Source organism: Carcharodon carcharias, chromosome 1 (assembly GCF_017639515.1).
Source record: "Carcharodon carcharias isolate sCarCar2 chromosome 1, sCarCar2.pri, whole genome shotgun sequence".
In the NCBI taxonomy this organism is placed as follows: domain Eukaryota; kingdom Metazoa; phylum Chordata; class Chondrichthyes; order Lamniformes; family Lamnidae; genus Carcharodon; species Carcharodon carcharias.
The window spans coordinates 145,764,300-145,780,034 of NC_054467.1; the positions used below are offsets into that span (position 1 = coordinate 145,764,300).

General features: G+C 42.5%; 1 protein-coding gene across 1 annotated transcript in view; it reads right to left on the reverse strand.

Moving 5' to 3' along the window:
- Positions 1 to 15,735, reverse strand: part of gabrg1 (gamma-aminobutyric acid type A receptor subunit gamma1) — a gene marked incomplete at its 5' end in the record, with an annotated part of 111,143 nt that overhangs the window by 45,503 nt on the left and 49,905 nt on the right. The window contains one exon of the mRNA XM_041190138.1: positions 12,871 to 13,008. Coding sequence (XP_041046072.1) covers positions 12,871 to 13,008 — 138 coding nt within the window. The remainder of the gene's footprint in view (positions 1 to 12,870; positions 13,009 to 15,735) is intronic.

Below are 15,735 nucleotides of genomic sequence, written 5' to 3' on the forward strand. Positions count from 1 at the left end.
ATACAGGTTGGAATATGAAAGTATAATAATTACTCTTTTGAGATACCCTTAGTCAGTCAGTCAGTCGGTCAGTCTCACACGCACACACACACACACACAAAAGAAATCTGCCAAAGGTTAAAAGTCAATGGTTTAAAGGAAAAGTAAACATAATGGAATCCTTGAAATGGCATTCGGGTAATGCAGTTGGTCTTTCAGCACTAATCTGTGAAACAATCGATGACTTTTGCTCTGCTTTCAGGCAGACTTGAGGAATACCTGCAGGTACTCAATCCCAGCATGTAAAGCAACTTAGAAGCAGCTCTGAAGAAGAGTCATACGGACTTCAAACATTAACACTTTCCTTCTCTCCACAGATGCTGTCAGACCTGCTGAGTTTTTCCAGCATTTTTTCTTTTTGTTGTAGAAGCATCTTATATTCGCTTCTGGCTGTGGACTGGCTCTGGACTGCAAAAAGGCTGCAGTTGGTCCTTCTTCTCAAAGCAAAACCAAAACCAACTTTTTAAATACAGTTCCAGGCATGTTTTTTCTCCAGAGCCATAAACTACCACGTGACTCCTTTTGTACACACTCCACCAGGGTCAAGAGGTTTCCAACTTCTTTACAACTGCTTATTATCTTTTCTTGCAAATGGATGTCTCTTCCAAGAAAAGCAGTCAGAGGTCTTGCATTAACCCTTTAAAGAACTGTGGGGAGAATTTTCTCCCCGTCGGGTGGGCTGGTTGGGAACGGGCGCGGGCGGAGGCAAAGCCGAGCTGCCTCAGGGAGATTAGGCTCAAAATGAAACTTTGAAAAAAAAAATAAAATTATCCAGACATGGCCCCTCATGTGACATGCAACATCCCGCCCATGGATGAAGTTTCATGAAAAATACGAAGGCCGCCTGGGCTCTTCGCCTGCCCACCAACCTTAAGGTTGGATGGGCAGCCCTGACAATTTGTTTAATTGGTTTATTAATGGGCTTAACAGGCCATTGACAGTTCGGCGGACGTGCAGCCAACTCCGGTCCACACCCGCTGAACAGATGATTGGAAAGAGGCACGTTGACATCAGGATTCACACCCAACATTACCGCATGTCATTTTATGCTGGAACATTCCAGAATGTTCTCCCGCCTTGATAATGAAACAATTTCTGTGATTAAAGTGTTCATAGCACTCTCAGCTGTGCTCCCTTGTTTTTTTGTAAATTTCTTCCATCATGGGTTTTGGGCATCAATGGCTAGGCCAGTATTTTTTGCCCATCTCAAAATGCCCTGGTGAAGGTGGTGGTGAGCCACCATCTTGAACTGTTGCAGTTCATATGGTTTAGGTACACCCACAATGCTTAATAAGCAGATAATGAACTCGTTGGCAAGATTAATTGGTCTCAATTCCAAATATGGCAGATTTCTGGTCCTCAGGAAAATGAAGGCAGAACAGGGATGTAAAAGTGGTTGGCTGGACGACAGTGCCAAATCCCACATCCACCCACTTCCCTAATGTGGGAAAATTATTCAGTTTGGTAGGAAAAGTAGAATATTTTTCAAATAGTGGGGAACCATTGAATGTTGGTGATCAGAGAGGTCTGAGTGTCTTTGTACACAAAGTACAGAATGTTAGTGTGTAGTTGCAACAAGCAATTAGAAAGGCAAATGATATGTTGGCCATTATTGCAAGGGATTGAAGTACAAGAGTAAGGAGGTCTTGCTACAATTGTACAGGTTTGGTGAGAACTCATCTTGAATATTATGTAGAGTTTTGGTCTCAGTACCTAAGTAAGGATAAGAACATAAGAGCATAAGAAATAAGAACAGGAGTAGACCATTTGGCCTCTCAAGCCTACTCCGTCATTCAATAAGATAATGGCTATGTGTTTCTTGTGTTTCTTCTTGTGTTTCAATTTCCGCATTCTCATCTATGCATATTCTCTGCTTTCTGCCAGCCAGCCAATCTTCTATCCATGCTAACATGTTACACACTGCACCATGAACTCTTATTTTCCATAATAATCTTTGATGTGGCACCTTGTCAAATGCTTTCTGGAAATCCAAGTACAATGCGTCTACAGGCTCCCCTTTATCCACTGTGCATGTTACTCCTTCAAAAAACTCCATTAAATTGGTTAAAAATGATTTTCCTTTCACAAAACAAAAAAAAAAATACCTGGAAAAACTCAGCAGGTCTGGCAGCATCGGTGGAGAAGAGCACAGTTGACGTTTCGGGTCTTCATGACCCTTCAACAGAACTAAGTAAAAATAGGAGAGGGGTGAAATATCACCTGGTTTAAGGGGAGGGGTGGGGGGTGTTGTTGGGACAAGCAAGCAGTGATAGGAGGAGATAACCAAAAGATGTCACAGACAAAAAACAAAGAGGTGTTGAAGGTGGTGATATTATCTAAAAGAATGTGCTAATTAAGAATGGATAGCAGGACAAGCAAGGTAGCTCTAGTGGGGGTAGGATGAAATAAGACTAAAAGGGAATAAAAGGTATAGATAAATGATTGGTGGAATACATTAAAAATAATGGAAATGGGTGGGAAAAGAAAAATCTATATAAATTATTGGAAAAGACAAGGAGGAGGCGGAAGAAACAGAAAGGGGGTGGGGATGGAGGAGGGAGTTTAAGATCTAAAATTGTTGAACTCAATATTCAGTCTGGAAGGCTGTAAAGTGCCTAGTCGGAAAATGAGGTGCTGTTCCTCCAGTTTGCATTGAGCTTCACTGGAACAATGCAGCAAGCCAAGGACATACATGTGGGCAAGAGAGCAGGGTGGAGTGTTAAAATGGCAAGCGACAGGGTGGTCTGGGTTATGCTTGTGGACTGACCGAAGGTGTACTGCAAAGCGGTTACCCAGTCTGCGTTTGGTCTCTCCAATGTAGAGGAAACCGCATTGGCAGCAACGAATGCAGTAGACTAAGCTGAAGGAAATGCAAGTGAAATGCTGCTTCACTTGAAAGGAGTGTTTGGGCCCTTGGACGGTGAGGAGAGAGGAAGTGAAGGGGCAGGTGTTGCATATCTTGCATTTGCATGGAGAGATGCCGTAGGAGGGGGTTGAGGAGTAGGGGGTGAAGGAGGAGTGGACCAGGGTGTCACAGAGGGAATGATCCCTACGGAATGCCACTGGGGGTGGGGGGGGGGGGAGTGAAGGGAAGATGTGTTTGGTTTACATCTTTTGGTTATCTCCTCCTATCACTGCTTGCTTGTCCCAACAACCACCCCGCCCCCCACCCCCCCCCCCACTTCTCTCTCCCCCCCACCCTTAAGCCAGCTTATATTTCACCCCTCTCCTATTTTTACTTAGTTCTGTTGAAGGGTCATGAGGACTCGAAACATCAATTGTACTCTTCTCCGCCGATGCTGCCAGACTTGCTGAGTTTTTCCAGGTATTTTTTATTTTGTGTTTTGGATTTCCAGCATCCGCAGTTTTTTGTTTTTTTCCTTTCACAAAACCATGTTGACTCTTCCCTACTGCCTTGAGTCCTTCTAAGTGCCCAGCTATAACCTCCTTAACGATCGATTCTAACAACTTCCCTATGACAGACTTCAAGCTAACTGGCCTATAGTTTCCTGTTTTTTTCCTCCCTCCCTTCTTGAATAGAGGGGTTTTATTTGCTACTTTTCAGCCTGAACCTTTCAAGGATCTAGTGAATTTTGGAAAATTAACACCAACGCATCAACTCCCTCATTAGCCACCTCTTTTAAGACCCAAGGATATAGTCCATTGGGACCCGGAGGCATGCCAGCCTGCAGCTCCATCAATTTGCTCAGTACCGTTTCCCTAGTGATTTCAATTTCACCGAATTCCTTTCTCCCGTTCACCTCCTGATTTGCAGCTATTACTGGAATGTTTTTTGTATCCTCTATCATGAACACAGGAGCAAAATATGTGTTCATTTCATCTGACATTTCCTTATTATCTAATATTAACTCCCCACTGTCACTCTTGAGAGGACCAACACTCACTTTACTTATTCTTTTCCTTTTTAAATACCCTGTAGAAACTCTTGCTATCCATTTTTACATTTCTAGCTAGCTTCCTCTCATACTCTCATTTCTTTCTCCTGATTAACCTTTTAGTTATTCTCTGCTGTTCTTTATATTCTGTCCAACCGTCTGTCCTGATACTCATCTTTGTGGAGTTGTATGCTTTTTCCTTATGTTTGATGCTTTCTTTAACATCTTTAGTTAACCATGGATGGTGGGTCCTCCCCTTCGAATTTTTCTTTATAATATGAATTATTCTGAATACTCTGAAATATCCCCTTAAATGTCTGCTACTGCTTCTCTATTGAATTATCCTCTAGCCTAGTTTCCCGTTCAACTAGCTCAGCTTTCATCCCCACATAGTTGCCTTATTTAAGTTTAAGATACTAGTCTTTGACCCATTTATCTCCCTTTCAAAGTGGATATACTTGTCTTAGGGATGGTGAAATGAAGGTTCACTCGATTGCTTCCTGGAATAAGAAGATTGTCCTATGAGGGGTAATTGAGTTTAATGGGCCTATATACTCCATCGTTTGAAAAGTGAGAGTTAATTGCATTGAAACATGTAAGATTCTGAGAGGGCTTGACAGGGTAAATGCTGAAAGGCTGTTTTCTTCTAGCTAGAGAATCAAAAAATAGGGGTCATAGTCTCAGGATATGTGGTTGATTATTTAGGACTGAAATGAGGAGAACTTTCTTCATTCAGAATGTCATGAACCCTTGGAATTCCCTAACCTAGAGGTGGTGAATGCTCAGCCATCGAGTTTTTCAAGGCTGAGATTGACAAACTTTTGGACGCTAGGAATCCAACAGAAAATTGGAGTTGAGGTCAGAATGATCCTATTGAATGGTGGAACAGGTTCAAGTGATTAAATGCCTACTTCTGCTGCTATTCCTTATATTCTTGTTTTCCTATGCTGTGACACCTGAGCGGCTGCAGGATGGCAAGTGAAAAGCATCTCTAGCCCTAGAAATCCTAACTTTGGACTGCACTAACTTGACTTTGGTGGCAGCAGATTGGGCTGCTGGCTGATTGGCAACAGCAAAGGCACTGACGGAGTGCACAGTGGTGAGAGGACGAATGCTGTCATCCTGACTCAGAATTTCTTGCTGCCATCGCCAGCACTTTTCCCAGCCCATGAGAGCCCACCACCAGCTAAGCAGACCACCAATTAACCCTGGCAGCTGCCCAGTAGGTTCTTCGGGGTGGGGGTGCTGGGGCGGGGTGTTCTTTTATGGCTGCTCAATGACCCAAGGATGGGTCCCTGGTGGCAATGACTGACCTCACAGCTAAGACACCACTGATATAATATGTCCCCATGCCCCCGATCTGCCAGGCCCTGGTACGCTCAAGGAAAACTTACCTCATATTTGAGGGCATTGAGGTGGCCTGTTCTTCCTGCTGTAGCCTCAATGCTGATCACCTCTAACTGTCATACAACCAAGCTGCCAGCCCTCTGATTGGGCCCACAACTCTGGGCTGTGGGCCACAGCCCTCAACTGAATGGCGGTCCCAGTGGCAGCCTCTTAATTGGCTGCTGCCAGTGACATGTTACACCCAAATGTTGTTTTTGAAAAATTAGTGGGGGCTGCAAACAGGGAAGAAAGTCCCACAGCCCCAGCAATTTCCCTTGAGGGGGTCTCCCCTCCATCATTTGGATATCATTTTTTTAATTAATATTTTTGTGCCTACCAACAGAAGCAGCAGGTCATCTGCTTCAGAAGTGACCACAGTTCCTGATGGCGTTGCTGAGGCTTCTGAGCTGTCGGAAATGTGATTGGTCTGAATCTCTTGGGGTGGGTTGCTGTCATAAACAGGGCAGCAACTCTGGCGGCAGCCACTTAATTGATTGCTGCCAGTAAAATTGAAGGGAGGTCCTGCTGGCTGCCCGTGTGTGCCAGCAACCTGCTTTTCCAGCCAACATCGGGCAAAATTCTACCTTTTGTCTTTCTTTGGCCAGGATATTGAGGTTGGCGAGTAGGGGGGGCGGGGCCTGCTCGCCGACACATAAAATGATACGGGATGACATCGGGCAGAACTCCTGGCGTCACCCTGCGTCATTTCGATTTTCAGGTCGGCGCAGGCGCAGCCGAATCAGCTGTGCGCCCGCCAACTGTCAAAGGCCTATTGAGGCCATTCAAGTAATCAATGGACCTGCCCGTCCAACCTTAAGGTTGATGGGCAGGCCGGGAGCCCTGGTGGGCTTCAGTAAAAGCATGAAACCTCATCCACAGGCAGGACGAGGTTTCATGAGGGTTTTTAAAAATTTAATAAATGTTTGATTAAAAGTGATGGACGTGTCCAAACTCATGTGACTGGGTCACATGAGGGGACATAACAGGGAAATTTTATTTCTGTACATTGACCATTTTTAAATTTGGCGCTGATATCCCTGAGGCAGCATTTAGTCCCAGGGAGATGAGTGTGCTCTTTCATGCGCATGCACAAAAGAGCACATTCTCAACTGAGGGAATCCGCCGGCCCCCCCCCCACCCCCCCCCCCCCCCCACCACCGCCCGCACTGGGAGTGCATAGCGCTCCCTGGCAGATGTCATGCTGGGCTGGCCTTAATTGGCCCGGCCATGTAAAATGGCGCTTGCCTCCAATTTTGGGCACCAATTGGAGACGCGCCTGCATGCGCCCACGCCTGCACTTTTCCCTCAATAGGCGGAATATTCTTCCCTTTATGCCTGGAGACGTTGATGGTATCGTATCTAGTTTTCCAAAATTCTCCTTTTGGGATCGAAGAGAAAAGCCCCCCGTTTAAAATTGCACATGGAACATTGGAACACAGGATATAGGAGCAGGAGTAGGCCATTCAAATGTTGTTTTTGAAAAAATAGTGGGGGCTGCAAGCCTTGAGCTGCTCCATCATTCAACTAGATCATGGCTGATCTACCTCAACACTACTTTCTCAAAATATTTCTATATCCCTTTATATCTTTAATATCTAGAAATCTGTCACTCTCTGTCTTAAATATACTCAATGGCTGAGCTTCCACACAGGGAAAGAATTCCAAAGTTTCACCACTATCCAAGTGAAAACGTTCCTTCTCATCTCAGCACGAAATGGCCTACCTCTTATTCTGAGACTGTGTCCCCTGGTTCTACACCCTGCATTCAGGGTAAACATCCTTTCTGCATCTACCCTGCTGAGCCCTGTAAACATCTGTATGCTTTAATGAGATCACCTCTCATTCTTCTAAACTTTAGAGGATATAGGCCCAGTACTTCAATGTCTCCTCAAAGGGCAATGAAGGGTGCAGGAGGGCATACCAGGAGCAACAACAGGCATACCTTAAAATGAAGCTAAAACTCAGGGCGACATACTTGCTGAAGAGCATAAGCAGCATGCAATAGACAGAGCTAAGAGCTCCCACAACCAACAGATCAGATATAAGCTCTGCAGTCTTACCACATTCAGTTGTGAATGGTGGTGGACAATTAAACAACTCACTAGAGGAGAAGGCTCCACAAATATCCCCATCCTCAATGATGGGGGAGCCCAACACATCAGTGCAAAAGATAAGGCTGAAGAATATGCAACAATCTTCAGCCAGAATTGTTGAATGGATGATCCATCTTGGATTCCCTCCGGAGGTCCCAGCATCACAGATGCCAGTCTTCGACCAATTTGATTCACTCCACATGATGTCAAGAAACAGCTGAAGGCAGTTTATTACCAGCATATTACTCCCAAACCCATGTGCTCTAATTTTACTTACTAGTCTTCTGTGTGGGAACATATAAAAAGCCTTCTGAAAATCCAAACGCATCATATCCACTGGTTCCCCCTTATCTGTTCTGCTGGTTACATCTTCAATAAACTCTAACAGGTTTGTCAAACATGATTTCCCTCTCATAAATCCATGTTGTCCCTGCCCCATCCTACCTTTATTTTCCAAGTGTCAGCTTATCACATTCCTTTTAACAGATTCTAGTACTTTTCCTCCTATAATGTCAGACCTAAAGGTCTGTCGTTCCCCATTTTCTTGTTCCCTCCTTTATTAAATAGTGTGGTTACATTTGTAACCTCCAAATCTGCCCGGACTGTTCCAGAATTTTTGGAAGTTGACCACCAATGCATCTGTTATCTCAAGTGCCACCTCTTTCAACACTCTGGGATGTAGATAATCAGGTCCAGGGGATTTATCAAACATCAGACCATTAAATTCTCCAGTACTACTTTTTTACTATTGCTAATTTCTTTCAGTGACTCATTTTTGCTAGTCCCTTGGCTCTTTAGTATTCCTGGGAGGTTTTTTGTATCTTCCTCTGTTAAGACAGACACAAAGTACTTGCTTTGTTTCTCTGCCATTTCCTTAGTTCCCATTATATATCCACCTGTCTCTGCCTGTAGTTGACCCACATTTGTCTTTGCTAATCTTTTCCTTTTTACATAGCTATAAATGCTTTTACAGTCCATTTACTTTCATATTCTATTTTCTCTTTCTTTATCAGTTTCTTGGTCATCCTTTGCTGTATTCTAAAATGCTCCCAATCCCCAGGCTTACTACTTTTTGGCAACTTTATAAGCCTCTTCCTTTGATCTAATACAATTGTTAACTTATTTTGTTAGCCATGGCTTGATCACCTTTCCTACTGAGTTTTTGTGCCTCAAGGGAATGGAAATTTGTTGCAAACCATATATTGGTCTGAAAATGCTAACCATTGCCTGTCTACTGTTATATCTTTTAATGCAGTTTCCAAACCTACTACAGCGAATTTTCCCCTCATACAAGAACACAAGGATACAAGAAATAGGAGCAGGATAAGACCACATGGCCCTTCACACCTGCTTGTCATTCAATATGATCATGGCCCATCTTGGGTTTCAAATCCACTTCCCTGCCAATCCCACTATCCCTTGATTCCTGAGAGACCAAAAATCTGCCTATCCCAATCTTAAATTCAACGATAGAGCATTCACAACCCTCTGTGACAGGGAATTCCAAAGATTCACAACTCTTTGAGTGTAGTAATTCCCCTCATCTCAGTCCTCAATGATCGGCCAGTTGTCCTGAAATTGTACCCTGTGTTTTAAATTCCCCGACCAGCAGAAACAATTTTTCAACATCTGCACTATCAGGCCCCTTCAGAAACTTGTATGTTTGAAAGAGATCACCTCTCATTCTTCTAAATCCAGGGAAAATAGACCCAATTTATTCAGGTTCTCGTCATAGGACAAGCTCCTCATCCCAGGGACCAATTTCGTGAACTGTTCCTGTACTGCCTCCAATGTAAGTATATCTTTTCTTAAATGTGGTGACCAAAACTGCACACAGTACTCTGGATGTGGTCTCGCCAAAACCCTATAAAATTGTAGCAAGGCTCCTTTATTCCTGTACTCCAATCCCTTTGCAATAAAGGCCAACATGCCATTTGTCTTCCTAATTGCTTATTGTACCTGTACATTAACTTCTTGTTTCCCTTGAATGAGTGTACCCAAGTCTCTTTGAACATCCATACTTACAAGTTTCTCACCTTTTCAAAAAATATTCAGCTCTTCTATTCTTTTGCCAAAGTGAATAACTTCACACTTCCCTATATTATAATTCATCTTTCAACTTGTTGCCCACTCACTTAACCTGACTATATCTCTTCGCAGCCTCTCTGTTTCCTCCCCACAGCTTAACTTTCCACCTAGCTTTGTATCATCAACAAACTTAGATACATTACTCTCTGTCTCTTCATCTATGTCATAAATATAGACTTTAAATAGCTGAGGCCCCAGCTCTGACCCTTGCAGCACTCCACTATTCACTGCCTGCCAACTTGAAAAAGTCCCATTTATGCCCACTCTCTGCTTCCGATCTATAACCAACCCTCTATCCATGCTAATTGTATTCCTTCCAACTCAATGTGCACTTATCTTTCCTGTTACTTTTTGTACGGCACCTTATTGAATACTTTTTGGAATCCAGGTATACTACATCTATTGGTTCCCCTTTATCTACCTTACTAGTTACATCCTCAAATAACTCCAATAAATTTGTTAAACAGGATTTCCCTTTAATAAAACCATGTTGGATTGTCCTAATCATACTATGCTTTTCTAAGTTCGTTGCTAAGATTTCCTGAATAATAGATTCCAGTATTTCCCAACAACTGATGTTAGGCTAAGTGACCAGTAGTTCACGGTTTTCTCTCTCCTTCCTTTCTTAAAAAGTGGAATAACATTTGCCAACTTCCAGTCTAATTGGACCATTCCAGGATCTGGTAAATTCTGGAAAATTACAGCCAGGCTATCTCCTTTAGAACCCTATGGTGTACGTCATCAGGTCCTGGGGATTTGTTGCATATTAGTCCCTTAAGTTTCTCCAATACTTTTTCTCTGTTGATATTAATTTCCTATTTTTCGCCTCTAGTTTACTATCTATTTCTGGAATGAAACTTTGTGTCTGTCTTCATAGTAGAAGACACTTATTTTTCCAATGCCTCTGTTATTTCCTCATTCCCAATGATAATTTTTCCTGTCTAACCTTCTTAGTTTCCAACACGTAGATCTAAGACCTTAGTCTTGAATTGAACAACATCACCTTCAAACTTAATGTAAAATTCCATGATATAATGGTCACTCTTCCCTAGAAGCTCCTTTTCAATGAGATTATTGATTATCCCTTTCTCGAGTATTGCTGCAAAAAGAGACATGTCGAAGCTTTTAGTCTTGTACTCATCAGGACACTTCAGTTTTCCTAGCACCTTCGCCTTGGTAATGGCCACCATACTCATCTCTGCCACCTGACTCTCTTGAACTTTGGAGATGTCACTCGTGTCTTCCACTGTGAAGACTGACGCAAAATACCTATTCAGTTCCTCCGCCATTTCTTTGTTCCCCACTAATACTTCTCCAGCATCATTTTCCAGTGGCCCAATGTCCACTTTTGCCTCTCTCATACCCTTTATATATCTAAAAAAACTCTTGCAATCTTCTTTTATATTACTGCTAGTTTACCCTCATATTTAATCTTCTCCCTCCTTATTTCTTTTTTAGTTGTCTATCCTCAGTTGGTCTTTGTAAGCTTCCCAATCCCCTGGTTTCCCACTGCTCTTTGCTGCATTGTATGCTTTCTCTTTAGCTTTTATGCTGTCCCTGACTTCCCTTGTCAGCCATGGTTGCCTCATCCTCCCTTTAGTATGCATCTTCTTCCTAGGGATGAATTTTTGCTGCGTCTCCCAAATTACTCCCAGAAACCCCTGCCATTGCTGTTCCATTGTCTTTCCTGCAAGGCTCATCTCCCAGTCAATTCTGGCCAGCTCCTCCCTCATGCCTCTGTAGTTGTCTTTATTCAACTGTAATACCATTACATCTGATTCCAGCTTTTTCCTCTCAATTTGCAGGGTAAATTCTATCATATTATGGTCACTTCCTCCTAAGGGTTCCTTCACCTTAAGCTCCCTTATCAAATCTGCCTCATTACACATCACTAAATCTAGAATTGCCTGTTCCCTAGTGGGCTCCACCACAAGCTGCTCCAAAAAGCCATCTCGTAGACATTCCACAAATTCCATTTCTTTGGATCGACTACCAGCCTGATTTTCCCAGTCGACCTGCATATTGAAATCCCCCATGATCACTGTAACCTTGCCTTTCTTACACACCTTTTCTATCTCTTGGCGTATCTTGTGCCCTACATCCTGACTACTGTTTGGAGGCCTTTGCGGTTCCTCAGCTCTACCCACACAGATTCGACATCATCTGACCCTACATCATTTCTTGCTATCGATTTAATTTCATTTCTTACTAACAAAGCAACCACACCCTGTCTGCCAACCTGCCTATCTTTTTGATAGGATGTATATCCTTGGATATTTAGCTCCCAGTCCTGATCCCCTTGCAGCCATGTCTCTGTGAAGCCCACCACATCATACCTGCCAATTTCAATCTGCGCCATAAGCTCAACCATTTTTGTAGCATGGAATTAATGAATTATTTGACTAATTAATTGAAATTAATGTCTCTAGTCCTGCCTATGCTTATATTTTTATTATTTCAATAAATATTCGACTTATCCAATTCAAATCCCCTAGTTATGATAAATAGAAAATATTCAACAGCCAATCTAATATCTTTTAGTATGATTAATAAACATTGCTATTACTAATAAAACCTTAAAATTAACTGGGTTTTGTAAGATAAATGAGAAAAATACTCACCAACCAATCACCTACTTGTTTTCCTGCGATGTTATGCTTTGATTTTTCTCAGAATGCAGTTGCAATTGACTGGATTGGATAGCTCTTTCAGGTGCTGTTGTCTGTCTCCAGGTCCTCATCTCTCACACTCCTTCAGGTGCTGCTGCTTGCTTCCAGGTCCTCCTCCCTCCCACTCTTTTCTCTGGGAGCAATCTTAACCTGCCCCATCTGTCTGAAAACTGTCAGCATCAGGTGCAATGCCTGATTTTAGTGTGTTTCGTGTCTCCATTCAATTTTCTCCAGTCCTCTTTGGAAGGTACTGCTGCATGCTGGGTATAGTTTCACAGGCGCTAGCTGTATTTAGTAGCTTGCCCAAGTGGCGAGAGTGAATTTAAACAATGTCAGCATATAATATATATACACATGCACACAGGTCTAGCAGGAAACTCTGCAGAGCGATTAGGATTTCAGACCCTAACTCAGTTTTCTCCTTTCTCAGCCCAGGTCTGCTGAAACTATTGTGGAAATGCTACTCTTATCTTGGATAAGATCATATAATTCAGTACAGATTAGATATCAGACCAACCCTTTATGGTCTTTATCATGCAATGCCACACTTGACAGCCTACTTACCACTGAGGTACCAAGGGAATTATCGTTCTGAAAATATTTTATTGTTTGGTGAGAATGTAATCATATCTAACGTTATAAAAAAAATTGTGACAGAAAAGGTAATACTTTTGCAGAAACATTGCTGTGTTTTCTTACCAGATTGTGTGTGCATTACATCAGTGGTGTTTCTGAATCCATCAAATGCAAACTGGTAAAGTCTCCAATGTTTTTGATGAACAATTTCAACTGGATCGTGCTTCCAGCGGTACATAATTTCATTTTTCGGGTACCCATCTGCAAATGAAATTTATGAGACATAGAAAAGCAACAAGACATTAACTCATGCTGACTTCAAAAGTCTACTTCAAAAGCAAATGCCTTATGCCACAGCACAGATTAGTCTGGATTCCCTGCTTGTGTTTTGTGGGCTCCTGGGCATAAGTCAAATGAAGTGCAGTGGGAGATACCTTAGGATCTATTCCACCTGCAAAATAATCACCCCAGCCACTTCTAGCACTTTAACTAGGAGTGATAGCATTCTTTGCTCCAATTCTGATCGCAAACAATTTAAGAAAGGAAAATCTGTTCCTCATTGGCTATGCCAGGGACTGCTGGCTGAATAGGTCAATGGCAGGCCACAAGGTCTAATGCAGCCGTTCACCAGCTGTTCCCAGGTAAAGTTATTTAAATGATGCTGATTACTCTCTTGACATTCAGTTGAGATCAAGTACAATTCAATGTGACCTGCCACACCGCATCTCAGCCAGCTTTAAGGCTGAGTGGAAGGCTATTGTAATTAAACAGAAATTGGCTTTCCTTAATTCTGTGGGGCTCAGTCCGATCTACTACCAAAGTTACAGAAACCTGATGGAAAGTTACAGGTAATCCTTTCATTTGATAGAATTTCAGGGCCACTGCCAAAAGATGCAGATGATCCTAAACAATTGTAGCTTACTCCTGTTCTGGCGATGTAATGCACAAGTATAATTTATATCAAAACCTGGACTGGTGTTACTTGGAAGTAAGGTTATCATGATAAAAATGAAATAAGTCTCTCTTCTCCCATGGAGAGCAAAATAAAAGCTTGCCTGCATTTTGGATTGCAGTCACATCTTAAAGGGAATGTAGCTTCAATGTGACTTGTTTGTTCCTTGTGCGGCACATTCCCATGTTCTGCCAGACTACGCACCTATGCAACTTAGGGGAAATGTTGGTCCTGAGTGAATACTTTAAGATATTTTCAATCTAACTTCCATTGGCCATAGGTGGTTAGAGCAACACCCGAGGTTAGAGCAAAAGGAATGTTTTGGGGCATAACAAAAAGCACCTATAAACAGATCATGGATTCAGTATTCTCTTTATTGAGACACATTAAGAACCAAGTGGGAAATGGAGATGAAATAAAAACAGAAAGTGCTGCAAAAACTCAGCAGGTTTGGCAGCATCTGTAGAAAGCAAAACAGAGTTAACATTCGGAGCTCTGAAGGACTTATTAGGAAATGAAAATGTCGGGCGTGTGCACTGGAAAAGGTTGATTTCTATGGCTAAGGTGGTACTTCAATGTTGAAGAAACCTTGGGGGGGTTTCTGTTTGAATTGGATACATGACATAGCTCACTAGAGACCAAAAGTATATTAATGCACAGGGATGGAAATTCTGCATGGGTTCCATAAGTCTCCTGCTGTAAATACGATGGCAGACCAGCAGAACTCCCAGAGAAATGGTGGAAACTGGGTTGAAACAAATGGCCACTGTTTCCAGGAGTTTATGATTTCATTTGTAATGGACCTCTTACAAGGCACGTGGTGATCCGTGGGGGGAGGTTACTGGGACCAAGGACTCCATGAGGCAGTAATTCCTATCTCAGTTCTATAGGGGATATGGTAAAAGATTAGCAGGATCTCCAATCTGTTATAAAGAACCCTTGATACTTGTTAACTTTCTACATCTACATACACTGGTCATCTGATTAATCTGCGAAACCCCCTGAAAGTAAGCTTGAAGTTTAACAATCCAAAGCTTTCCCTTTTCCGAACATCAAAGGTCTAGGAAACCCTAGAAATACAAAAATGCAATGCCCCAAAACACTCCTTTTACAGCCACCCTTCAGAGCAAACACTTTCTTACCCAGCTCTGAAGTCCATCATCCCCCTTGTTGGTATCTTCCTCCTTCCCGATAATTGAAAAGTTAGATTGTTCCCTGTCCACATGACCATGATCGTCCCATTTCATTTGACCCTTTGAGCAATTTGGTCCCAGCCTCCCCTAACTGAGTATGATTTCAAGGATAGAATGAGAAGGTAGGTGTTGCTAATCAATGCACTACCCCAAAAACACCCTATCCCCAAGCAAAGTCAACCAGTTTTTGCCTAGGTCAAGAATAGTAGGACAATGAATTTCTGGCCCCTCAGATGCCAAGCTTCAGCTCACCATAACTCGCTCCCCACAGACATGTTTTGTGGACACAGAAGAGTGAAGTATAACATACAGTTGCCCCATCCACTCAATCCACCACACTGATCAGCAGATATTTCCTTGTCTGAGGGGGAAACAGCTTTAGCTAGCCTCTACATGTTGTTGGAGTGGAATTGGAGAACTGATGGTTTGGTTCACCATACCTCAGACCTCCTACCTTTGCTCTCTTATTCTTCCCCTCTTCTCTCCCTGCTATTTTCCGCATACACACTGCCCCTTTACTCTGCTCGCCTCTCGTCTCCAATGATGAGCTGTAAAGCTGGATAATAATTAGACATAACACAACTATTTAATTGTGAACACAGCCACTCAGGTAGGAAATTCAGCTCCAAGCGAGAGACAGAGTCAGGGATTTCCTATTAGTTCAAGATGAGAATGTTTTCAGATTTTCTATTAGTTGTTGATCACATGTAGAATGTTTAAGATAGGCAGTAGTTAGAATGAGCTGTAAGTTGATTCAAACGTTCAGTTAAATCTAGTAATTTTATGCAACTTCAGATCCCTGGAGACATTTTGCTGTATTACAATATTTTTCCAGAATGAAGT